Below are 26,534 nucleotides of genomic sequence, written 5' to 3'. Positions count from 1 at the left end.
AACTTTAATTATGGCACAAATTTTTCTTTCTTACAGTTTGCAGCCAGCCTGATTGTACACTACTTTTCTTCAGTAGTATTGGAGGCAGCGATCCCTTAGCTAAATGCTACTTTGTATAACTAAATATTTCCTAAGCAAGTTTATTGTTAAATCCTTTATAGCATCAATCTCACTACTTCAAATATGTTGGTTTTATTTCCCCCCAAATGACTGAATACGTGTTTTTTCCCCTTTGCTCCGTAATTTCTTTTATTTATTTATTTATTTATTTATTTATTTATTTATTTATTTATTTATAGGTTCCCTTAAAAAGGCATGGAATGGGGCTCTACTATCAAGGCCATTTCACTCCCTATGTTTCTCTCTCCTCGGTGGTTCTCTTTCGCGGTAGCTTCGCCCTTGGGCTCTTCCTCTCCCTAAGGGCTCCCTGTCACCGCCTCCTTTCGGGCTAGGCTGCCCTAATCAAAGATGGCGCCGGCGCTTCAGCTCTAGCGGAAATGAGCTCACACGACACCGGAAAGGAAGGCGGGGAGAGCTAGCAGGCGGGTGGGTGACCGGCTGTGGGTGGGGCGGCGGCCGGGGCCCTGGCTGTACGTTTGTTGCTGGGGAGGCTCCGAGGACCGGTCCACTCCGGTGTAGTCCGCCGAGCATCAGGGCTAGCGGTGTCGGAGGAGGCCGCCGCGAACCTCTCGCCTCCGGCCGCACCTGAAGCGGCCTCGGCGGAGCCCGCGTCCCGCCCGGCGGCGTCTGCCCGACCCTCCGCGGGCTGCGCGCGACCGCCCCGGCTCAGTTTGGGGCTGAGGCGGGAACCGCCGAACTGGCTGGACGGGCCCTTTCTTCTGAGGACCCGGCCGAGGAGAAGAGGCAGCGCGGCCGGCCCGCCCCGGAGCCCCGAGGTCAGGCCGCGGACTCTGGGGCTCCCCGGCCGTGGTCCCCTGTCCTTGCCCCTGCCCCGCGTTCCCGGCCGGAGGATCTGCGACCTCGCCCGCGCCGCCCGGCTGCTCCTCGGAGTGTGGCACCGAGCCCTCTGGCGGGGTGATCGGTCCTCCTTGTTCTTGCTCAGGAGAGGCATCTATCAGAAGGGTACCGGTGCTCTTTAAAAGTTTTAACCGAAGTGGAAATGCGCGTCCTCGTTTTCTGGATCCCTGACGGTTTCCACTCCAGCCGCGGTCCGAGATCACATTCAGAGTAAAAGCAAGAGAGAAAGGGGGGAAAGTAGCTACAAGATCCCTCTGCAGTTGGTCTCTCCCGCCCGAGGAGGGCAGATGAACTTTGGAGTTAAGATGCAGGGAGGTGAGCCGGCGCCGGTCCTAAAAGTCTCAGAGAGTGAAGGGAAGCTGGAGGGCCTGGCCACAGCGGTGACCCCGAACAAGAACAGCAGCAACAGCAGCTGTGGGGGTGCGGTCAGCAGTAGCAGCAGCAACAGCAGCCGCGGTGGCAGTACGAAAGGCTGGCAGTACAGGTACGGTCCTCCAAAGTGACTTTCTCGGGTGGAACGTGAGTGTTTTTGGGGTCTACGTGTTGCAGTTGGGAGGCCACTTCCGAAGCAGCTGATAATCTTTCTTGGGGCTAGAACCCCAGTTTCCATGAACAGGAATCACTTCATTCAGAAATACATTCAACAGGTATTTGTTGAGGCCTTTTGAGGAATTCAGAAGTGTACCCCAGATTTTCTTATACTGCCCAAGGGTGTGTTCCTCCTCTGATTTATTTCTGTACTCACTTCTGGTTTTGCCTCTGTTGTAATTTGTTTACAAGTAAGCCTGAATGGCTGTTAAAGCAGAAACTGTTGAACTCAGCACTTTCAGCAGCTAGCAAATGCTGGGTGCTCAAAAGTTGTGGAACGATAGAAGAGGAGTGTCTTACCCTTTGAGTGCTTGTGATGAGAGACATAAATACTTAGGGTTCAAAGGCAAAGAGACAATGGAGTATAGACAGTTTTCATTGACATAAATGAAAAAATTTAAGGAACAAGAGTTCCTAGAGAAGCAACAAAAGTTTCGCTTTTGTGGTTTTTATACATGAAGTGTAGGTAGAGATTGCTATTCCTAATTCTAAGAATGAACGAAATCTGGGTGTCCTGTGATGTTGGAACTACAGTGATGAATACTTAAATTTTGATTAACTGCCTGTGTGTTTAACTCTAGGGTTTTTTTTTTGTTGTTGTTGTTTATTTTTACTTTTGTTTTAAGCTCTGCAGCTGCACTTGTGAAATGTTTGTGTGTGAAACTTGGAAGGGGTTAGAACCAATATTTTGTGAAAGATACATATTTGCCATGGATACTATTATGTGAAGTGTGCATGTATTACAATATGAAAATATGGGCTGGGTGTGGTGGCACTCTCCTTAATTCCACCACACTGGAGGCTGAGGCAGGAAGATATCTGTGAGTTCCAGGCCAGCCTGATCTGCATGGTGAGTTCCAGGATAGCCAGGACTACATAGAGAGCCCTGTATCAACACCCTCACCAAGACCATACCAAACCAAACCAGAACACCTAATATGCAAATATGTATGTATGTGAAATATGCGTGGTATGACTTTACAGGAATGAGGAGAGTAGGTAGCTTTAATTGGCAAGTGGGGATTGAATTAAAGTCAGTCTGATAGTCTTGCACCCTTTGTGACTTTCTTCATTTTATTTTTTATGTGTATGAGTGTTTGCCTACATGTATGTATGTATGTTTGCACGTGTGTGCTTTGGTTGTCGAGGCCAGAAGAGAGCATTAAATCCTCTGCAGCTGGTGTTATAGTCAGTTGTGAGCTGACACATGGGTACCGGGTACCAAACCCTCTACAAGAGCAGCCAGTGTTCTTAACAACTGAGCCATCTCTCCAGCCCTTTCCCTTTATGAGTTAGGATGAACCATTAGAAAATTCTTCTTGTGGGGATACTTTGATATCATTAAAGGAAATAAGGTAAAGTTCAAGATACCCAGAGGCCAGTCTTCGATAGTCTTAATTCTGAAAACCACTATTTTATATTCATTGGTGTTTTGTCTGGTGTTTGTCTGTGAGGGTGTCAGATCCTTGGGAATTGGAGTTACAGACAGATATGAACCACCACGAGGGTGCTGGGAATTGAAACCTGGTTCCTGAAACCACTCTAAATTAAAGTGGAAGATTAAATAGAAGAGAGCAAATACTCAGAGCTCAGCTTGTAGTCTTCTTTTCTTGGCTTCTTTTCCCAGGCTCAGAGTCTAGAGATGTTTAAAACAAAATAATAACAATTATAAGAGGTGACCTAACCTTTTGCTCTGGGTAGAGTTTACACTTATTGCCGTTTGCTCTGTAGTTTTACATCTCCATTCCACCTGAGTCCCCTGTCAGTAAGCATGCCTTTAGAATACTTTCCTGACGGCTTATCCTGAGCCACAGCTGCACCTTCCCATTCTCTTGACTTCCTGACTGTGCTTTCTCTTTTTGCCCTTCAGGCCTGTTCCTGTTGTGCTTGCATTGGTTGGCTTTTCTTTGCCCTTCTCCAGGCAGGTCTTACTCTCTTGTGCTGTGGACTCTTTATCAATCTCTCCTTTCTGACCTTAGCTGATAGAGTCTGAGTCAGGAAAGCTTCAGGAACTCTAGAGCCATGTAGTCAACTGCCTATCTGAGCATTACAAAGCTCATCAGTAGCTTTGATCTCTACAATAATTGGATGCTGCCTCCATTTTGAAAATGTACATTGTTGGGTATACAATGTGTATGTGTATGTGTACATGTATGTTTTGAGATAGGCTCTCATGTAGCTCAAACTTGCCATGAGTTTGCTATGTAGCTGAGGATGACACTGAACTACTGATCTTCCTATCTCCAAAGTGTTGGGATCATAGGTAGGCTTTAGATGTGAATTAACATTTTAAAATGTTAATGTCATATTTAAAACATTTTGTAGAAGGATTACATGTATGAAATATTTGTTTTACATGCTTGTCCCAACCACTCAGTTTCCCTGCCTGGAGAAACTTTTTTTTTTTTTTTCTTTTGGTTTTTCGAGACGGGGTTTCTCTGTGGCTTTAGAGGCTGTCCTGGAACTAGCTCTTGTAGACCAGGCTGGTCTTGAACTCACAGAGATCCGCCTGCCTCTGCCTCCCGAGTGCTGGGATTAAAGGCGTTCGCCACCAATGCCCGGCTTTGGAGAAACTATTTTTATTGATTTTTTTTGTTTGTTTTTTTTAAGACAGGTTTTCTTCTTAACAGTCCTGTCTATCCTGGAACTCACTTTGTAGACCAGGCTGGCCCCAAACTCACTGAGATCCGCCTGCCTCTGCCTCCCAAGTGCTGGGACTAAAGGCGTGTGCTACCAATGCCTGGCTTCTTTTTTTCTTTTATTTTTTTAAAAATTATTTATCTTTATTTTATTTGGATTGGTGTTTTGCCTTCATGTAGTCTGTGTGAGAGTGTCAGATTTTGGAGTTACATACCGTTGTTAGCTGCCATGTGGGTGCTGGGAACTGAACCTGGGTCCTCTGGAAGAGCTGTTAGTGCTCTTTACCTCTGAACCATCTCTCCATCCCCTTTTATTTGTTTTTTTGAGACAGGGTTTCTGTATGTAGTCCTGGCTGTCTTAGGATTCACTCTGAAGGATGCATTGGGTCCTTCAGAGCTAGAGTTACAGATACTTGTGAAACATCTGGCTTGTTAAGTAGGTGTTGGGGTTGGAACGCCAGTTTGGGGCCAGCCTGGTCTACAAAGTGAGTTCCAGGATAGACAGGACTGTTAAGAAGAAAACCTGTCTTAAAAAAAACAAACAAAAAAAATCAATAAAAATAGTTTCTCCAAAGCCGGGCGTTGGTGGCGAACGCCTTTAATCCCAGCACTCGGGAGGCAGAAGCCAAACTAGCCTCAAAACTCCCAGCAATCAGCCTTCCTCTGTCATTCCCTCCCTCCCTCCCGCCTTTCCTTCCTCCCTCCCTCACTTCCTTTCTTCCTCTCTCTCTCTCTCTCTCTCTCTCTCTCTCTCTCTCTCTCTCATCTCTCTCTTTCTCTGTCTCTCTCTCTCTGTCTCTCTCTCATGTGCATGTTAATGTCTTTATAGGCATGTTCCCATGTGTGCGCAGGCTTGCATGTCTGTGAGCACATGGAGCCCATAATAGGGCATTGGGTCCTTCAGAGCTAGAGTTACAGATACTTGTGAAACATCTGGCTTGTTAAGTAGGTGTTGGGGTTGGAACGCCAGTCCTCATGATTGTGCAACAATTGATTTTAACCTCTTAACTATTTCCATTTCCCACCCCTTACCACCACCACACTGGTCTTACTATGTAACCTTGGCTGGCCTGAACTTGTTAGGTAGACCAAGCTGGTCTCAAACTCACAGAGATCCCTGCTTCTGTCTCTCCAGTGCTGGGTTTTAAAGGAGTGCAGCACCATGCCTGTCCCTCCAGCCAGCCCTATTTCTGGTTTCTTACTGTAGTGCCAGATAAAGTTGTATTATTTCATTATTTAACACGTGCTTATTTATATTCAATATGTTTTAGGATTTTATTTGTAGCAGTGTAGAGAGTCAAACCTAGAACTTTACAAGCATGTAGGTTGTAAGCATTTTAGTTGTCTGTGTGTAGGTATGTGTGTGCCACAGTGTGCATGTGGAGGCTAGAGCATAGCCCTCAGGAGTCAGTCTCTCCTCCCACTGTGTGGGTTTCAAGGACTGAAATCAGTTCATTAGGTTTGGCAGCAAGTGCCTTTCCCCACAGAGCCATCTCACTGGCCCCTTAGTGCACTTTGCATGACAGACAGACAGCTGTTGTGTGTGGTGGGTACAAGTGGACACCAGAGGTTGTCTGTATCTTTCTCAATTGTTTCCCACCTTATTTTTATTTTAAGTATTTGAAAATTAGTGGGGTAGTGGTGGCATACACCTATAATCCCAGCACTCAAGAGGCAGAGGCAGGCGAATCTTTGTGAGGCAGCCTGGTCTACAGAGCAAGTTCAAGGACAGGCTCCAAAGCTACAGAGAAAAAAAAAAAAGGAAAAATTTATTATTATTTGTGTGTGAGTATTTGTGTGTCATGGTGTCTATGTGATGGTCAGATGCAGCCTGTGGAAGTTAATGTTCTCCCTCCACTGTGGGTTGCAGAGATTGAACTAGGGTTGCCAGACTTTTGTGGCAAGAGCTTATACCTGCGGAGCTTTCTCACCAGCTCTCTTCCTTTTTGAGACAGGCTCTCTCACTAAATCAGAGATCCCTTTCTCTGCCTCCCCAGTGCTGGAATTACAGCTGCACACTGCTGTGCCCACTTTTATATGGGTGCTAGGATCTAACTCAGGTCCTCATGCTTGTGCCATCTCTCAGGACCTCTCCACCTCCTTTTAAAAGATGATGATGGAGATGGATGTCTAGGCCTCACATGTGCTTGGTACATGCTCTGCCCCGAGAGTATTTTATTTTGAGATGTTTTCACTAAATTGATAGATCATCAGGCTGGCCTCAAACTCACTGTAGTTCAGGTTGTTCTTGAACTTGCCATCCTTCTGTGTCAGCATTCCAAATTGCTGGGCTTAAGTGTGAGTTACCATGCTGTGGCAGTAATTCTTACTCTGTGTAACCCTGACTGCCCTGGAACTCATTTTGTAGACCAGGCTGGCCTCAAAACTCTGTCTCCCAAGTACTGGGATTGAAGGCATGCACCACTACCAACCAGCAATTCTTACTCATATTTTTCTTTTTAATATGTAGTTTTTAAAAATGACTTGTTTTGAAATGTAGGTAAACCGAGTTTGGTGGTGCACACCTTTAATCTCAGCATTTAGGAGCCAGAGGCAGGTGGATTTCTGTGAGTTTAAAGCCAGCTTGGTCTACATGGTAAATTCCAGGACAGCCAGGACTACATAGTGAGACCCTGTTTTGAAACAAAACAGTCCAGGTAGTGATGGCACATGCCTTTAATTTAATCCCAGTACTGGGGAGGCAGAGGAAGGTGGATCTCTATAAATTCAAGGATAGCCTGGTCTACAGAGTGAGTTCCAAAACAGCTTCAGCTACACAGAGAAACCCTGTCTTTTAAAAAATCCGGGGGATGGGGGTAAGAAAGAAAGAAATGTAGTAAGCTTTCTTGTCAGACTATCTTTGGACCGCCAGCCCTCAAATAATGACCCAGAGACTTATTAATTATGAAAGCTTGGCCTTAGCTTAGGCTTTTCCCACTAGCTCTTAAATTGACCTGCTTTTGTCAATCTACGTTCTGCCACGTGGCTCAGTTACCTCTTCTTAGTACAGTACCTCTGATTTGCTTAAAGTCAGCTGACAAAATCCTGCTCCTAGATATCCCAGTCTCCTCCACTCCAAAGTTCCACCTATTACTCTTGCCTAGTTATTGGCCACTCAGTTTTTTATTATTCCAATCACAGTACTACATCTTCACACAGTGTACAAATACCCCACAACAAAGAAACGTAGATGAGACAAGTGTATTATTACTATGTTACAAATGCACCAAGTTCAGAGACTCAGTTTACTAAAGCAGTACCTTCATATCTTTGAGGGAGGTGGCAAGGGGACCAGGTCTCCTTGTTGCCCAGACTGGCCCAGAACCCCAGAACTTTCTGCCTCAGCCTTCCAAGGTGATTGAAGACATTTGCCTTATTGGACAAAGATCTCAGGTCCTCATGCCTGATGGTCGGAGACCTAGCTGGTTCCTGGCCCTGTGGGCCTTTCCACAGGATGTCCTATAGCTGGGTGGTATATCAGCAGAGGCAGGAATTGAGAGCCAGACTTACAGCTCTCAGTATGCTACCACCACAGCCAGATAAAACAGCAGCATTGCCGGGCATTGGTGGCACATGCCTTTAGTCCCAGCACTCTGGAGGCTGGATCTCTGTGAGTTCGAGGCCATCCTGGTCTCCAGAGCGAGTGCCAGGATAGGCTCCAAAGCTACACAGGGAAACCCTGTCTCGAAACAAACAAACAAACAAAAAAACAGCAGCATTAATTGCTTCACATTGTATGCATTGGTATTTCAGTTAGCTGTGTCTTGTGTCTGTATTCGTCATGAAACCAGCGTTATTACCAGGGGCTTGAATTCAGAAAGGAAGGCTCTGCTTCTTACCTCTCCCTTGCGCTCTGGCATAATTCAGTTCCTTTTGCCTTATTGGACAAAGATTTCAGGTCCTCATGCCTGATGGTCGGAGACCTAGCTGGTTCCTGGCCCTGTGGGCCTTTCCACATGATGTCCTATAGCTGGGTGGTATATCAGCAGAGGCAGGAATTGAGAGCCAGACTTACAGCTCTCAGTAAAAGTTTTTCTAACCTACGCATGTAAGTGACAGCACATCACTTTTCTTTAGGCATTAGAAGCCTGTCTTACACAGGGCTTGCACGACAGCTGTCTGTATTATTGGGTACATGCCAGAAAATGTCTACCATAGTTAGGAATGCAATGGAGTATGGATGATCACCTAATAGTGAGGCTGTGTGTGTGTGTGTGTGTGTCTGTGTGTGTGTGTGTGTGTGTCTGTGTGTGTGTGTGTGTGTGTGTGTGTGTGTGATCAAACAAATTTGATTTGATTGTTAGGAAATAAGAGGCAGTTCACTGCTAGGAATTGAGCCACAGTGACCTGGATGCAAAACAGTAAGGGTAAAAGGAGGATGGGATGAGAGGTAGTAATGAGGGGAGGAAATACAAATTGATCCCCAGTCGTCACCCGTATTTAAAATTCTGAAAATCTAGAGGAGAAATGAATTTGGGGCAGTCAGATTATGCATTTGGCTTTAGATGTGTCCAGCTCAATATGCTCAAGTATTTGCAGGTGGTATTCAGCTAGCTTCAAAATGAAAGGACGAGAAGTATAGGTAATGGTCTTTCTAGTCTTCAGCATGCTTTCTCTCGCCACATTTAACCCTCACAGTTCTCAGAGCATTGTCTCTGTTCTGTAGTGGAAGAAAATGGAAGTTGAAGTGGGTTGCTCAGGATCCCATAGCTAGTAATTGGAAGAATTTTTATTTCTAGATAGTTATTGCGTAGAGGTATTAAAAGAAGATAGGCTGTTAATGAGTGTACATAGCTGATAATAACTAGTTTAATACATGGTTTGTCTCATGTTTTTCTAGGGTTCTAGCTCCTAACAAATATTTTTGAGCCTCTTCAGTGTGTGAGCCACTCTGTTATTCAACTCCCATTTGTGTGCACACCCAGAAGAGCTGAGCTCGGAAACTCCTCGGCTTCCTTTTCAGCATCATTGGGAAATCAGAAGAAAGGGCCTCAGCAGTATTTGTAGACTGTCTCATGAGGACATAAGAAAAAGTTGACTGAATTTATTCCATTAGCCTTAAATTAACTTCCTTTTAGAGTCATTTATATTCACATACGGATTTTACTTACCATTTGTAGGGAGGATAGATTTTTTAATTCTGGATCCTCCCTTTTTCACAGTGAATGTTAACAGTTCATAAATGAGTTTTCCCCTTTATTTTTTTTTTTCTGTGTTAGTTTCAAGGGAAGTTTACAAATCCATAACTACACTTTCTGTTTATTGAAGTGGACAGAAAGGAATGAACCAAAGGAAGCACTAAAAGGCAAGCTAGGGCATGTATGGTAGGGACTGCCTTTTGAAAAATTTTAAACATTTAAAAATTTTGATTTTTAGGCTCTCCACCAGTCTAGCCAGCTAACCATGATTAACAGGCAAATCTCTTTCTGAGTTAGCAAGTGATTGTGCTTTTTGGAAGATGGGCGGAAGTCTTCGCATGTGTCCATCTTCCAGGCCATTATACAGCCTAGAAAACGACTGTGGAGCAAAGGGAGACCAGAACCTCTGCTCACAAGACATGCCTTGGAAGATAGAGATCTTGTCTGTCATTTGTCCTGTGTTTTTGCTGTTGTGTGATGAAATAAAGTCTCATGTGATGAAATAAAGACTTGCTTTGGCAGAGTCAGTAGTCCTGCTAGCTGCCTTTAATGGGATGTGTGTTCGAGTAAGGCTTGAGGTTCTGCCCTTCATGTTGTCCTATGTGTAGGCATCACTTGCCCTGTGTGTGGCCCAGTGGGATTTGGCTGAAAATCTGTGTACAGCTGTTGCTCTGAGAACTGAAGTCTGTCATTCCCCACTAGGACTCTCCTGCCTCTCTCTGTGAAGCATGCTAATTTGCCAGCTTATGAATAGGGTGATCCTCAGACCCTCTATAGTTTCTAACAAAGTATCTACTGGAGAGTAGCACAATAATAAAAATGATTAGGTTTGGTGCTGGAATCAAACTAATGGTCTTGATCTTGCTAGGTAAGTTCTCTACCACTGAGATATGTCCCCAGCCCAATCAGTAGTTAAATATATATAATCACATATTACAATATTTGTATTTCATGGATATTGTCATTATTCATGATAAATGCATTTTTCACAAAATTTTGCCTTTAGCTCCTTCCAAGTTTCACACACATTCCACAAATGCAAACAGCTCCTGAGCTAAAGAGAACTAGAGTTAAGCACACAGGCTGTTGGCCAAAACTTACGAATTCATCTCCCTGATTCAGCATCATGGCTTGCCCTGATTTAATTCATTCTTAAAATTATGGATTGTAAGTTTCTCCTGTGCTTTATTAAACACCAAAATAAGTCTTTTGTTGCTTCTCCTGGAATGTTGGCTCTTTAAATGTTTTAATTTAAGGTTACTTCTTTAAGACAGCATTTAAGGGGCCTGATCACCTCAAACTGAACTCTGCTGTGGTCTAAGTGTGAGGCTCTGTACTCATTCCAGTGCCGGTGCCAGTGCTGCCTTCTGGCTCCGCCCTTGTCGCTGCACTCACCTGCTCCTCTTGGTTATCAACCTAATAGAAACTCCAGTCTCTGACAGCACTGAGCATTGCTGGCCTCACACTCATCATGAAATACCCGTAGACCTCTGTCCTCTGCTACTCTACTTCTCTGTTGCTGATAACTCCTTCATTTTGTCCTTGAACTTTTCCTTAGAGTTTTCTCTCAGACCCTGTCCATCTCTTATCATTTATGTACCTTGGGTAATCCTGTTTACAACCATGTCTTCACATATGCTGTGTGCACACAGATAACCTTCCTCTGTGCCCCTTGTGGGTCCTTAAGGCCACTGTGTAAGTTACGAGCAAATGCAGCTGGCATCTATCTAGCTGCGGCCTTTGTATTTTCTCTCTCACTCTTCTGTCCCTTTCTCCTTTTATACCTCATCAGTCACCAGGTCCTATCACCCCAGGTTACCATAGAGTCCTGTTCTTTAATGACAAACCCTTTTATTCTTTTGAAATTTTTGGTTTTCCAGGACAGAGTTTCTCTGTGTACCTTTGTAAACCAGGCTGGCCTAGAACTCACAGAGATCCTCCTGCCTCTGCCTCCCAAATGCTAGGATTAAAGGAGTGCACTGCCGGCACCACCCTGTTGACAATGTCCTTTTTAGACAAGTATCATAAGTATTCTCTCATTTGTGGTTCCTAGATTGCATATAGTTTGAAGGTGGGGACTTCCGTCTTCAATAGATACATAAAATTATGCGTGTGAATGCAATGTGAAAGTAGAAGCAAAACTGTCTAGTGGGACAAAGGTGATGGGTGGGTGGGGGAAGGGAGAAGGTGTGGTCAATTTAACAAAACTTAAGAAGGGAAAGAAGAGCTGGCAGTGGTGGCGCACGCCTTTGATCCTAGCTCTTGGAGAGCAGAGGCCGTGGGTCTCTGAGTTCGAGGCCAGCCTGGTCTACAGAGCGAGTGCCAGGACAGCCAGGGCTACACAGTGAGACCCTATCTCAGAAAAACAAAAAAGTGAAAGAAAAGGAAAGTCTTTTTAAAGAATTTGGATGGCACTAAAACACTCCTGTTGTCACTGTGTTCTAGTGGTCGAGACCCTTGTTATTGTGTTTTCTCTATGTGGAGATGTGTTTCTCCTGGGGTTACTTACAAATTCTGATGGAAAGGTATTGCCTTTTAAATATCTCTTACTTTTCAGTGGGTTTTCAGAGTACTTTGTGTTTAGTAAGAATCATTTATTCTTTTTTTATTGGGGGTGTTCAAGAAAGGGTTTCTGCATGTAGCCCTGGCTGTCCTGGAACTTGCTCTATAGACCAGGCTGGTCTTGAACTCCTATACCCACCTCTCTGCCTCCTGAGTGCTGGGATTAAAGGCATGTGCCACCACTGCCCCGCTCCTAACTTTTACATTTTTAGTGTAGAATATATTTGATGCATTTATCCACATTTAAAAAAAAAGCTCATGACAGTTTTAGAACTAGAAAAACAATTTTGTATTTTCTTCCATAACTCTTGCCTATTACCTGCATTCAGTCCTTCCTTATATCCTTATATTTAGACTTTCTTGTTGTTTTCTTCATGTTATACTGAACCTATGTGTACATTTGTTTACATATATACAAATACTGTTTTAATATTAAAATTTTACTATTTTAAAATATACATTATTATGAATATGTATGGAGTATGTATGTACACATGCATGCTGGCATCTGAGAAGGCCAGAGGCATTGCATCCCCCTAGACTAGAATTAAAAGCAATGGTGGAACACAGTTGCTGGGTGCTAGGAACAGAACTCAGGACCTCTGGGAGAGCAGTATGTGCTCTTATCCACCAAGCCATCTCTCCAGCTCCTTCACGAGCTGTTTTCATAGACAGCTTCCAGGACCAATTCCAAGGAAATGGCACATTGGAGAGATCAGAGATGTATCTAGTCTGTTGGTCAGTGGGGTTACTGCAGCACTGAGGATAACGTCTTTCATGGTTTAGTTTACAGGATCTTGTTTTTAATCACCTGGTTCGTAGAACATGAAATAGCATGATAAAATCAGGTATGTAGTGTTTTCCTCAGTTAGCAACCATATTGTCTTAACATTAAAGATTTGTTAAGTGTATACAGAAATGTATACCCTTGTAATGGGAGTGGAGCATGAGTGCTGGAGGCTCACACACAGTCACAGGCTTTCATCACAAAGAGATTCTTGAGACCCTGAGTGTTTCAGGTTGGGAGTTTTCAGATTTTGGTGTATGTGTGTGGCTTTACTGGTGACATCCCTTAATCCCTTTGGATTTGGGATTTTTGCATAAGGAGATAGAGGGGAAAAAGTGAACAAAAGATGCTAGGGTCCAGCCCAGAGCTGTGCAGCATGCCATCATCCCTGCACTTGGGAGGCATAGAGAGGCAGGGGAGTCAGGAGTCTAAGGTCATCCTTGGCAGCATTAGTGACTTTGAAACCAGTCTTGGCTAAGGGGAGACCTTGTCCCCGAAAACAAAACATTGCGTCCCACAGCATCTTCTGATGGCCACCAGGTGGCACAGTCGTTCCACATTGGTTGGCTGTGTTAACTAGTTCTTGGGAACAGAAAGGGGGACAGTGAAAGAGTGGCCTTGCAAATGTCAACTCCAAAGAGCAGGACATGCTCTAGTAGTTTCTGCATAGTCTGGGGCTGTTGTTTGATAAATGAAAATAAGCAGTACTCTACACTTACTTATTTGAGCCTGGTCCTTCCCTGTTGCTGTTTTGAGACAGTCTCTTGTTATGTAGCCCAGTTTGGCCTTGAATTCATGTTCCTGCCTGAACCTCTCAAGGGCTGGGATTTCTGGCCAGTTGCCACCATTGCCAAGTTTGAATTTGGTTCTTTTGGGACTGGCTTTATGTTGTTATCAAATAAATCATTGTCAACATCCTTCTTGTAATTTTTATGAGAAAGTTTTAACTTTTTTTTTTTGAGACAGTGCTTCATTTATCTCTGGCCTTGTAGCTGGCAGTGGCTTTGAATTCCTGGTTCTTTTTTTTTTTTCTTTCGAGGGTTTCTCTGTGTAACAGTCTTGCCTGTCCTGGAACTCACTCTGTAGACCAGGCTAGCCTCGAACTCAAAGAGATCTGCTTGCCTTTGCCTCTCCAGTGCTGGGTTTCAAAGGTGTGCACCATCACCACCCAGCTGAACTCCTAATTCTTTTGCCTCCTGAGTACAGGGATCACAGGTGTATGCCACTACACCTGGTTTAAAAGTTACTCATGGGAGGCCTGCCCCTTTCTGAATGGAGGAGTGTGGTGTATTTATGATTTACTAAAGCTTGCCTGGAGATTCAGAAAGGAAAGCCAGCCTTAAGCTCTAGAGATCAGGCTGTAGTGATATACACATTTAATCCCAGGACTCAGGAGAAAGGCAAATGGATCTCTGAGTACAAGACCAGCCTGGGTAGCTAGTACATTTAAGATTTTAGGAAAGTTTCTCCTCATAATCCACATGTAGATAGTTCTAGAAGTCCAGTTCTTGTAGGACATGCTCAGCTGCAGTGCTTTTATAACATACCACCAGGTGGGGAGGACACCTTCTACAGGCAGAGGCTTGGTGCGGAGAACCCAACTACGAAGCATTTCCCCAAATGGTGAATCATGAAATATCTTGATCCATTGTGGAAGTAACTTCTGTTATGTTCTACGTCAGGGTTTGTGGATTGATAAAGTACAGACTCAGGTTATGGAGCTTCAGAACTGGAAAAAGAATAAGGACAGAAATGGTTGGGGGGTAGGGGAATGGACTGTGTTAGGTGCCCAAAACAGAGGAAGGACTCTTCAGGAAATCATTTTGGGGTAGTTGTTTTAAATACAACACTTAGAGTGTATTTGTTTTATATTTATGCAGTTTTATATTTACATAATGACTATTTGAAATATTAACAATAAGTGGAATACTGTACTTGTTTTGAAGAAATTTAGTAAATTAAATTCCTATTAAATAAGAAAACCATGGAGGAAGGGTTCAGGTAACTCAGTGAATCTATTTCTTTTTCTTCTGAAGAGTTTCACTTTTTTTGGTAGGAGGGTGATATAAGGTCTCTCTAGCCCTGGCTGGCCTGTCATTCCATATGTTGACCAGAGTGGCCTTGAACTCACATAGATTGTGAGTTCCTCTGCTTTCCTGAGGGCAGAGACTAAAGACATGCATGACCATGCCTGGTAAATTTGATGAGTTAAGTCTCTTCAGCTGTTTTCAAACCTGTGCTGTTGCCTAGCTGGAATTTCTTCTCATTTTTCAAAAAACTAACTTCAGCTTTCTGTTCTTTTTGAAACAGTGATCACATGGAAAATGTTTATGGCTATTTAATGAAGTACACCAACCTCGTCACCGGGTGGCAGTACAGGTAAGTTGACTGTCCTATCAATCACATCAGCCTCCTAAGAGTGGGAACGTGGAGCCGATGTGTTATATGCAGACATCAGTACAAATAGCTAGGGGCCTTTTAGCTCCAGGAGGGTCTACCACAACTCTACAAGTGGGATGGCTTTCTCCTTAGGTGGAGGGGTTGGCAGAGGGGTCTATCATATCATTTGGGGCAGGACCTAGGCCTTCCCCCATGTATCTAGACTGAGAGAGTATCCCTCCATAGGGAATGGGCTCCTAGAGTCTGTGCACTAGGGATAAATACTGGTTCCACTACCAGAGGTCCCATAGACTGCCCTGGTCTCCCAACTGACACACACGTTCATGGGATCTGGATCAGTTCTGTGCTGGTTCCCCAGGTGTCAGACTGTTGTTCATGAGTTCCCACTTGCTCAGATCAGCCGTCCCTGTGGGTTTCCCCAGCATGGTCTTGACCCCTTTGCTCATCACTCCTCCCTCTCTACAATTGGATTCCAGGAGTTTGGCTCTGCCCCTGCCTCCTTAGTGTTGGTATTAAAGGCGTGGGCCACTACCACCCAGCTCTTTGGTGGCTTTTTTATATTTATATTTTATATTTATATTCATATGTGTGGGTGTGTGCATGAGTATATCCGTGTGCCTGAGTGTCCTTCTTCCCTTGTTTATGTATGGGTCTCCCTGCTATGTCATTTCCTGCCTGGATCATCACTTCTTTACTACATTTCCCAGAATCCTCTTTGACTCCTAGTCCCATCTAACTTGCTGTCTAATTGGCCAAACAGTACTTTATTCAACAATCAATAAGATGAACATGCACAGAAGTACATTCCCCATCAGACATTTCCTTGGTTCACACCATTATTTACAGGCTAGCAATATTCCAGTGTGTGTATATAAAACCTTTATTTATTTATTCATCTATTGATGGGCATTTGGGTTGTTTCTGCCCTTGGCTGTTGTAAATAATGCTGCTATGAATGTTGTTCAAGTCTACATTTTGTGTCTATGTCAGGAAGTAGATGATACAGTGCAGTGTGTGTTTTTTAAAAGAAATAAGCTGCTGCTGGACATGGTGGTATACAACTTTAATCCCAGCTTCGGGAGACAGAGGCAGGCAGATCTCTGTGAGTTAGAGGCCAGCTTGGTCTATACATCAAGTTCCAGGACAGCCAAGCCATATAAAGAGACCCTGTCTCAAAAGACCAAAATAAAATAAAATAGATGAGCTTTTTCTGTGGCCCAGGCTGAGTCTAAGCTCTTGAGCCTCAGCATCTGGAGCAGCTGGGACTACAGACATTGCCCTTGTGCATGGCTGTACCCTTTTACCTGACCAGCAAAAGTTCCTGGTCCTCCTAGTCCCACCTCTCAGTTCTGGAACTACAGGCATGCATGGTGGGTCAGACTTTTTATGTGGTTGCTGGTGATTTGGACTCAGGTCCTCATGCTTGCAAGCATGTGCTCTTACCCACCGAACCATCTCCCCAGCCTTTAATCATTCTTTAAATGATAAAACTAAAATTGGTAAGCAAATCACTTTGAGTCTAAGGTCTTTTTTTTTTTTTTTTTTTTTTGGTTTTTTGAGACAGGGTTTCTCTGTGTAGCTTTGTAGACCAGGCTGGCCTCAAACTCACAGAGGTTCACCTGCCTCTGCCTCCCGAGTGCTGGGATTAAAGGTGTGCACCACCACTGCCTGGCAAGTCTAATTTTTATAGACAAATTATTTTCACAAAACCATGTACCATGCTGTTTCTAATTCACATTCATTTGGAGACTAATGCTTTTAACCATGATGGGATAATACAAGTTGTTGTTTTCTTCCTACCTTAAACAATATAAACCAGGAATAATACATGAAAGAATGTTTTTCAAATACTTTTAAAGAATAACGGAAACACCCGTGAAAAATACAAGTTTTTTTTTTTTTTTTTTTTTTAAAGAAGCCATGGTACAACATTTACACCCTGCCATCATACACACATGCACACACACACATCATATAAATCAAGACAATGTTTTTTTAAAGAGCAAGCAAAAATACCTTCATGTTCCATTTTTGTAGGAAGTTGTGAGACACATCAGCTCCTCAGTGTGGAATGGATACACTGAAGGATAAGATGGGAACAGAGAGATTAAGAAGCTGTTGAGGAGCCAGGGGCCTAGAGGATCAACCTCTGTGGCTTGCCAAGCTTCCATTTTTGTGTACTGCAGAAAGAAGCATTAAGAAAAAAAGCTTTGGACCTGTGCCTGGTATTCAAGGCAGTTTCCTCCCCTACAACCATTTCCAATTTGACTTAAAACAGCTCTTAGCAGGTTGGAGAAACCTAGCATGAGTGTGCTGTAGAAAGAATTGCTTGATGACTGGTGAGGTAACTCAGTCAGCAGGCCAGCAGGATGGCTCCAGGGGGGTTGGTGGTCTGAATAAAAATAGGCCCATATTGAGTGGCACTATTAGAAGTTGTGGCTTTGTCAGAGGAAGTGCTTCACTAGGGGGTGGGCTTTGAGGTCTCGAATGCTCAAGCGAGGTCTAGTGAGACATTCACTGCCTGCAGATCAAGATGTGGAACTCTCAGCTTCTTCTCCAGCACCATGTCTGCCCACACACCACCATGCTTCCCGCCATGATGATAGTCCAATGAACCTCTGAACTGTAAGCCACAATTAAGTGTTTCCCTTATGAGAGTTGCTGTGGTCATCATGTCCCTTCACAGCAATAGAAACTCAGTTATAACTAAGACAGGGGCAAGGACTTCCATCCCTGGCATCCACATGATGGGAGGAGAAGATTCCTGCAAGCTGTCCTCCAGCCTTCACAAGTGTACCATGGCACATCATGCACACAATAAATAAATAAATAAATAAATAAATAAATAAATAAATAAATGTGTGTGATTCCAAAAAAAGATGGCTTAGTTGGCAAATCGCTTGCCACACAAGCTTGAGAGCCTGAGTTTGATCCCCAAAGCCCTTGTTAAAAAGCCAGGCATGGTGGTACACACTTGTAATACCATCACTGGGCAGGCTGACCAGCCATCCAAAGTGGAGAGTTCAGGACGTTATTAGACCCTGTCTCAAAAATAAGGTAGACGGCATTCCTGAGAAATGACACCCAGGATTGTGTCTAGCTTGCAAACATATACACACACAGTTAATTACTTGAGGTGGGCATAGTGATACATGTCTGTAATTGTAGTACTCAGGAGGGAGATGGAGGATCAGGTGTTCGAGTGTCCATAGCTACTTTGGGAGTTTGAGGCCAGTGAGGAGTGAGACCCTGTCTGTGCTCTTCCCCCAAGAATGGCTTGCTCTGGGACAGAGTGCCCTAGAAAAGTACAAAACAAGATTCTTCTGATTTCACCTCCTTCCAGTTTTGACTGTAATCCTCAGAGGTGCCAGAGTGGCTTAGAATTCTGTGGATGCTGACCCTTAAAGCCTCATGTAGGTAGAGCAAAGCAGATAGCTGGATTTCTGTTCAAAACCACCACAAATGCACTTCAGAGTTAGAGTATACCTGTGTGTGATGATGCTTGTGCCATGGGCAGCCCTCAAAGTCAGTTACTTCTCCAAACTGGCAATCTTTGCCAACTTACAGTTGCAAAAGCAAACAGACAAAACCACAACAACCTCTCAGTATTTCCCTTTAATAAAAAAGGTGAATTTTCTGCTGTGAAGGTTTGTGCTGAGTGTTAAATTCCCAATATACTCATCAGTTACTGATATCTTTGTAGTTTATTGTTTAGGGTGAGTTACTGAAAATGCCTCCATCAAGAGTCTAGTGCCCTCTGAGGAAGCCACTTTCCTGCTCCCTCACCGTGTGGGCCATCTCTGTAGCCCACACACTTCTTTTTCCCTCAAGTACGGGGTTGAATCAGGTTGAAGCACTATTCCACTGAGTCATGGCTCCAGGAAATCTCAGTAAGTTGCCTAGACTGCCGTTAGGTTTAGAATCCTGCCTCAGCATCCCCCTAGCAGGATTACAGGCTGACTACCAGTCCTGGCTAATCTGTCCTGTGATCTTTCTTTAGAAGGGGTCAACCCAAGTGTAGTGAAGGACAGCACAGGGTGCTCTGTTAGATTCTAGTGCATGTTGGGGTTGGGAAGATAATCAGTTACTGACTTATTTCCTTTTGCCAGTCCCTTTTCTGTTCCTTCTGATATCTGAATGAGTGCCTCCTTTGTTGTGTACTTGTAATAACACCTTTGGGTTAAGTAATACGTGTTTATAGCAAATAAGATTCCACATAATGTCACAGTGTTGTCTCTCTCTTGTCTGTGTGTGTGTGTGTGCGCGTGCATGTGTGTGTGTGTGTGTGCGCGTGCGTGTGTGTGTGTGTGTGTGTGTGTGTGTGTGCGCGTGCGTGTGTGTGTGTGTGTGTGTGTGTGTGTGTGTGTGCGCGCGCGCGTGCATGTGTGTGTGTGTGTGTGTGTGCGCGCGTGCGTGTGTGTGTGCGCGCGTGCGTGTGTGTGTGTGTGTGTGCGTGCGTGCACGTGCAGTGTGTGTGTGTGTGTGTGTGTGTGTGTGTGTGGTGCGTGTGCGTGTGCGTGCGTGTGTGTGTGTGCGTGCGTGCGTGCGTGCGTGCGTGTGTGTGTGTGTGTGTGCGCGTGCATGTGTGTGTGTGTGTGTGTGCGCGTGCATGTGTGTGTGTGTTGTGTGCGTGCGTGCATGTGTGTGGTGTGTGTGTGTGTGCGTGCATGTGCGTGTGTGCGTGCGTGTGTGTATGTGTGTTGTGTGTGTGCGCGTGCATGTGTGTGTGTGTGTGCGCGTGCATGTGTGTGTGTGTGTGCGCGTGCATGTGTGTGTGTGTGTGTGTGCGTGCGTGCATGTGCGTGTGTGCGTGCGTGTGTGTATGTGTGTGTGTGTGTGTGTGCGTGTGCATGTGTGTGTGTGTGTGTGCGTGCGTGCGTGCGTGCGTGTGTGTGTGTGCGCGCGCGCGCGCGTGAAGTTGGAGTGCAGCTTGCTGGTGGTGTTGGTTTTCTTCTATCATGTTGGTTCTAGGAACTCAGGTGGTTAAGCTTGGCCTTTACTCACTGAGCCATCTTCCTGGCCCTGAATGATGATACATTTTAAATTGCCTTTGACTACTTATAAGAGAACAAACTAGTCATTTTTCTTTTCCTTTTTTTTTTAAAAGTTATTTATTTATTTATTTATTTTTTATTTATTATGTATACAGTTTTCTGCCTGCATGCCAGCAGAGGGCACCAGATCTTATTCATGGTGGCTATGAGCCACCATGTGATTGCCGGGAATTGAACTCAGGACCTCTGGAAGAACAGTCAGTGCTCTTAACCGCTGAACCATCTCTCCAGCCCTTTCTTTTCCTTTTTGAAATATAGTATTCTTGCTTGGACCAGTAGTGATTGTCCTTTAATTTCTTAAGAAACATTCTTTTTTTTTTATTATTTAACTTTATTTTATGTGTATTTGTGTGAAGATGTCAGATCCCCTGGAACTGAAGTTACACACAGTTGTGAGCTGCCATGTGGGTGCTGGGAATTCAACCCAGGTCCTCTGAAAGAGCAGCCAGTGCTCTTAACCGCTGAGCCATCTCTCCAGCCCCGAAACATTTTTTTTTTTTAAATTATTATTTTTTAGTTTGGGTTTCTATTGCTGTGAAGAGACACCATGGCCATGGCAGCTCTTATAAAGGAAAACATTTAATTGAAGCTGATTTAGTCCATTATCATGGCAGGAAGCATGGCAGCCAGAGGGCAGACATGGTGCTGGCCACACCTCCTAATAGTGGGCCAAGCATTTTAATACATGAGTCTATGGGGGCCATATATATTCAAATGACCAAAGTATGAGCCTTTGACTTTACACTGTGCACACAGGAGCCCATGAAGACCAGAAGAGGGCATCAAATGCCCTGGAACTGGTGTTACTGGGAATTAGGAGCCACCATATATGGGTACTGGGAACAAAACTGGGAACCACCAAGAACAGTGGTGCTCTTAGCCATCTCTGAGCTCCCCTTTCTGCACATTAATATCTTTATTGAGAAGGAATTCATTTACAGTGTGGTTCACTCATTTAAAGCGAACAACTTTAGAGGGTTTGTTTTTTATTACTTTCTTCCTAACGGAAAAGTTCCTGCATTTGTTTGGTTGTTTTTTGTTGTTGTTTTTCTTTAAAAACAGAATTTCACTTTGTAGCCCACAATGTATTTGAATTCACTGTGTGGCTAGGCTGGTCCGGAGCTCATGGTGTCCTCCTGCTGAGCACCACCATTCCCGGCTTGGGTTCCTTTTTTTTTTTGAATGAAGCATTTGTATAGACATTTTAGTAAGGACAGGCTTGGAAACCTAAGATCTTATCCATGGCTGCTTCATGTTAATTCAAATAATTCCTTTAAGTCTTTGGAAAATACCTGTTAAAAATGAGCAACAGTGTTTATTTACAGAGTTCAACAAACACATGAAAAGATCTTTAACTTCAATAATGAAATGTGAGTTTTAAATTCCAGCACTTGGGAGGCACAGGCAGGTGGAATGAGTCTGAGACCAGTCTGGTCTACAAATTGAGTTCTAGCACAGCCAGGGCTACACGGAGAAACCCTGCCTTGAAAAACAACAAAACAAAACCAAAAATTTACAAAAAATTGAGACTGTGGTTGGAGCTCATTCAGTCAAGTGTTTGCCTAGCAGATATAGCGTTCTGAGTTGATCCTCAGAGCCACACCAAGCTGTGTGGTATACCTGGCAAGCCCAGCACTCTGGACATAGAGGCAAGAGAATCAGAATTTAAAGTCATCTTTGACTACATAGAAAGTTTGGGGCTAGCCTAAGGCTATGTGAGACCTTGCCACAGAAAGCCAACAACAAAACCAAAGAAAAGAAAAGCTGCAAAAATATTAAAATAAAATTTTTATCAAGCTCTGAACACATTTTTCCAAGTTCAAAAGCACATTGAAATTTAGGAGAGATCTGGGTATGTTGGCACCTGCCTTTAATCCCAGGCCAGATGTGTTTGTCAAGGCCATCCTGGCCTATGGTAGGATAGCTAGCTAGGGCTATGTACAGAGACCCTGTCTCAAAACAACAGCAAACCTTAGGAGAAGAGCCAAGAGTGTTTCCTGTCTCTTCTCGGGCAGATTTAGCCCCCCCCACCATTGCCTCCCTTTCCCCCCCCCCATCCCCTTCTTTTCCTGAGTGGAAGGCTGATTCCATTCTCTCTGACTCTTTGGCACAGTCATTTCAATGTCACTTGAGACATTGAACAATCTTCCTGGCTCTTGACTGGCTTACACTGCACACCAGCTTCTGTTATGAAGATGAAGTTGGCTCTTATATAGAATGCAAAAAAAAAAAAAAAAAAAAAAAACCTCTGGAAACCCAAACATAAATTTGAGAAAATCGAACTTTTAAAGAAAAGAACAATTGTGCTACTTAAATTGGGATCTGAATTGATGCATCTTAAACTATCTAGTCTATAACTGAATCAGAACATCAAATTTTTTTCCAAAGTCCACCAGTGTTCCATCAAATTCTTTGCCAAGGTGTATCAGTATTTCATCATTTAGTCTCAAGTTCCCTGTGTTTCTGTGTCTCCAGTTGCAGTCTTTTCATTTTTAAACAAGGTAAGTAACCTTCACTTGTGACCTATCTAAAGGTACAGTCACGACATCTTCCTACCCTGACATTCTCAGTGTATATTTCACTGCTTAAGTCTTAGGTCATATGTATTTCTTTAAAAATCCATACTGATTACTGAGGTTATGTTTTTAAGATTTATTATTCTATTATGTGTGTGCGTGCGTGCGTGTGTGTGTGTGTATTTGTAGGTAACTGCAAAGTCAAAAAAGGTCATTGGATCCCACTGAAGCTGGAGTTACAGGTGATTTTAAGCCACCCAGAATGAATATTGGGAACCAAACTTAGGTCATCTGTAAGAGTAGTACATGCTCTTAACCACAGGGCCATCTCTGTGACTCCATCATTTTTACCTGGCATCACACCAGCCTGGAGTTCTCCCTGCCCTTTTCAGAAGTTTTCTCAGGAGAACTCTGTCTCTAAAGGAGGATGTGCCTTGTCTCTTTACCTACTGTGTTCTTCCCTGAGCAGCACTTCTCCTGGGACTAGAGATAGAGCTCAGGTCTAGTGTCTTCCCAGGATGTGGGAGGCCCTGGTTTGATTTCCAGGGCCACAGGTATTATTTAAAATTAATGCTTCTCCCTTGGCTCAATGGCTTGTGCCTTTTATTAAATGTATTCAATTTTAAAATAATCTTTGTCCTAGGAAATTTGGTGTAATGTTTCTGGGTTTACTTCTTGGCATACTCTAGTTTTAGTTTTTTTGTTTTATTTTTTCAGTAAAAATCCAGTATTGTTTTTAAATGATTGAAGTTTGCATTGCTTTAGTTTGGCTAGGGCAAATGTTTAAAAATCCCAACTTTGTTAACATCATTGCAGGTTTTTTGTTTTAAACAATGAAGCTGGGCTGTTGGAGTACTTTGTGAATGAACAATCTAGAAATCAGAAACCCAGAGGTACTCTGCAGCTTGCGGGTGCTGTGATCTCGCCCAGTGATGAGGATTCCCACACCTTCACAGTGAATGCTGCCAGCGGGGAGCAGTATAAGCTCAGAGGTAGGTCACCCTACTGCTGGGGTCCCCTCGCAGCAGTGTAAATTCAGGGGCAGGCCCACAAACGCTGGGGTCCTCTCCATAGCTCCTTTTTCCTATGCACTTGGGGACAGGAGCTGCTGTCACTGCTGTCATAACATACCACGTCTCAGAATTGCTCTGGGGGTTTATAAAATCTGTTTTAACAATTGTTTTCAAGTTGGTCAGTGGAGTCTGTCTAGTGTTGGGCCTTATAAAAATGATTTATTTTGTAGATGAAACCCTGATTACTGAGAACTGTAAAAACTAGACTTGTATAAATAATACTTTTATGTCTGTCACAGCAAATTTTTCTTTTTTGTCCATTGTCCTCTTGACATGTTTTAGTGACTAATATATTCTATTGGGGTTTGTTAAAATAGTTGTTGGGTGGTGGTGGGGCACACGCCTTTAATCCCAGCACTCAGGAGGCAGTGGCAGGTGGATCTGAGTTTGAGGCCAGCCTGGTCTACAGAGTGAGTTCCAGGACAGCCCAGAGAAACCCTGATTTGAAAATAAAAAAATGTCAACATTCATTAAGATACAGTATAACTTACTGGGTTTGGTTTTGGTTTTGGGTGTTCATATTGGTTTTTCATAAAATCAGAATTGTTCAGGGTGATATGAGCATCGCTTGGGCTTCTTTAGACAGAGTCTTGCTGTGTAGCCCAGGCTGATTTCACATGCTTGCCCTCCACCTCTGATTACTGAAATTACAAGCTTGTGCTGCCATAGCTGGCTTATACCTTCTGTCTACATTAATTTGTGAAGAAATGTGTGGTTTTTACTTAATAAATACACAAAGTATAGTGGCTATCCTAACTCACCATTCTGCTAAGATCTGAAAACATTGCTGATACTTCAGATTCTTTTTTTAAATTGATTTCCATTTAATGTTATTTTGCCTGCCTGTATGTTTGTGTGAGGGTAGCCCTGGAACTGGAGTTACAGGCATTGTGAGCTGCCATGTGGGTGGTGGGAATTGAACCTGAGTCTTCTGGAAGGGCAGTCAGTGCTGTTACCCACTGAGCCATCTCTCCAGTCCCAATACTTCAGATTCTAAGTTGAGGATATTTATTTAAATAGGGGCATTACAGCTGGGCAGTGGTGGCGCACATCTTTAATCCCAGTAGTAGACCTAACCTTTGCTTGTTACTCATCCATCTTTTGTGCTGTGAACAATTAATTGTGTTCCCCAAATAGATAAAAATAAATAACATGTATATTCTTTTTATCAGCCACAGATGCTAAGGAGCGGCAGCACTGGGTTAGCAGACTCCAGATCTGTACACAGCACCACACGGAGGCTATCGGAAAGGTATGTGGGTTTGTACACAGTGTCAGTACACAAAATGGGGAAATATGGGCTTTATACTCCTTTCCGAGACAGGGCTTCTCTGTGTAGCCCTGGCTGGCCTGGAACTCTCTCTGTAGATCAGGCTGTCCTGGAACTCAAAGATCCACCTGCCTCTACCTCCCAAGTGCTGGAATTAAAGGTGTGTGCCACCACTACCCAGTTATACTTTTAAATTTAGATACCAGAGCCAGTGGGATGGGTGATTGCCACCAAGATTGACAACTCAGGCTGATCCCTGAGACCCACATGGTTGAAAGAAAACTATCCCTTGAGAATTGACCTCATTTTCACATGTGTGTTCTGATGATGTTCACGAGCATATACATGCAACATAAATGAATGTTTAAAAAATACATTGAGATGCCATTTGTATACTGTAAGTTTGCTCTTTTAAGGAGTATAACCCCATGGTGTTAGTGTAGTTATAAAATTGTGCGACCTTGACAGCCATGCTACTACAGAATGTTTCTATCAGCCCCTCTGTGGCCCCACATGGTCAACAGCCACTTCTGTTCCCTCCATCCCAAACCCTGGATGAACAGTCTGCACTCTTGTTTTCTTGGACTTATAAACATGGTTTAGTGTGTCAGCTTTTTCTGCTTCAAGGTTCATCTGCACTTCTGCTTAAAAACTAGTCTCCCGTCAGCCCCCTCTCTGCTAGGGTCTCCTATGCTCCTGGTGGCTGGCCTTGAAAACTACCCATTTGCCTCAGCTTTCCAAGTGCTGGGCTATAGGTATAGGCCATCATGTCAGCATAGTGATTCTCTTTATTTCTTACATACTTTCTTTTAATTTATTTTTTGAGCAGAATCTCTCGGTAATTCAGACTGGCTTAGAATTTGCTGTATAGCCCAAGGTAGCCTTAAACTCTTGGCAATTCTCCTGCCTCACTGCCTCAATCTTTTTTTTTGAAACAGATTCTCACGTATCTCATGCTGCCTTTGCAATGTAGCTGACAGTGACCTTGAACTTCTTTTCCTGCCTCTACCTTCCAAGTGCTAGGATATAAGCATGTTCTACCACATTGGGTTTCTATGATACTGAGAGTCAAATCCTGGGCTTTGTGCATGTTAGACAAGCATTCTACTAATTAAGCCACATCCCCAGCACTCTTCCTGTTTCAGCCTCCTCTCTCTCTCTCTCTCTCTCTCTCTCTCTCTCTCTCTCTCTCTCTCTCTCTCTCTCTCTCTCCCTCTGTGTGTGTGCGCGCGCGCACTTGCTCACTCTCATGAGTGCATGCATGTGTTTGTGTGGTGACTTCACATGTTTATCTTTCTCAATCCCTCTTAACTTTTTTCTTTATTGGCCTGGAACAGCTCGCTGATTTGGGTTGGCTAGGTAGCCAGTAAGTTCCAGTGATCCACTGTCTTCTCTTCCCCAGTACTCTGAAGTGACAGAATGGCCCATCAATCCTAGCTGTTTTATGTAGGTGCAGGGGATCTGAATTCTAGTTCTCATACTCGAGCAGCAAATGCTTAACCGGCAGCCATTTATCCACCCTTCTTGCC

General features: G+C 43.8%; 1 protein-coding gene across 1 annotated transcript in view; it reads left to right on the top strand.

The window, feature by feature from the left end:
• The first annotated feature begins 551 nt into the window (after nucleotides 1–551).
• The window catches only part of Osbpl11 (oxysterol binding protein like 11), a 68,658-nt gene continuing 42,675 nt past the window's right edge, over nucleotides 552–26,534 (top strand). Inside the window, exons 1-4 of the mRNA XM_027412809.2 lie at nucleotides 552–1,462; nucleotides 15,003–15,071; nucleotides 23,479–23,654; nucleotides 24,908–24,987. Coding sequence (XP_027268610.1) covers nucleotides 1,266–1,462; nucleotides 15,003–15,071; nucleotides 23,479–23,654; nucleotides 24,908–24,987 — 522 coding nt within the window. The 5' untranslated portion in view covers nucleotides 552–1,265. The remainder of the gene's footprint in view (nucleotides 1,463–15,002; nucleotides 15,072–23,478; nucleotides 23,655–24,907; nucleotides 24,988–26,534) is intronic.

Source organism: Cricetulus griseus, chromosome 4 (genome assembly GCF_003668045.3).
Source record: "Cricetulus griseus strain 17A/GY chromosome 4, alternate assembly CriGri-PICRH-1.0, whole genome shotgun sequence".
In the NCBI taxonomy this organism is placed as follows: Eukaryota; Metazoa; Chordata; class Mammalia; order Rodentia; family Cricetidae; genus Cricetulus; species Cricetulus griseus.
The sequence above is the reverse complement of the archived record's forward strand: the minus strand, read 5'-3'. Positions and strand labels throughout refer to the sequence as shown.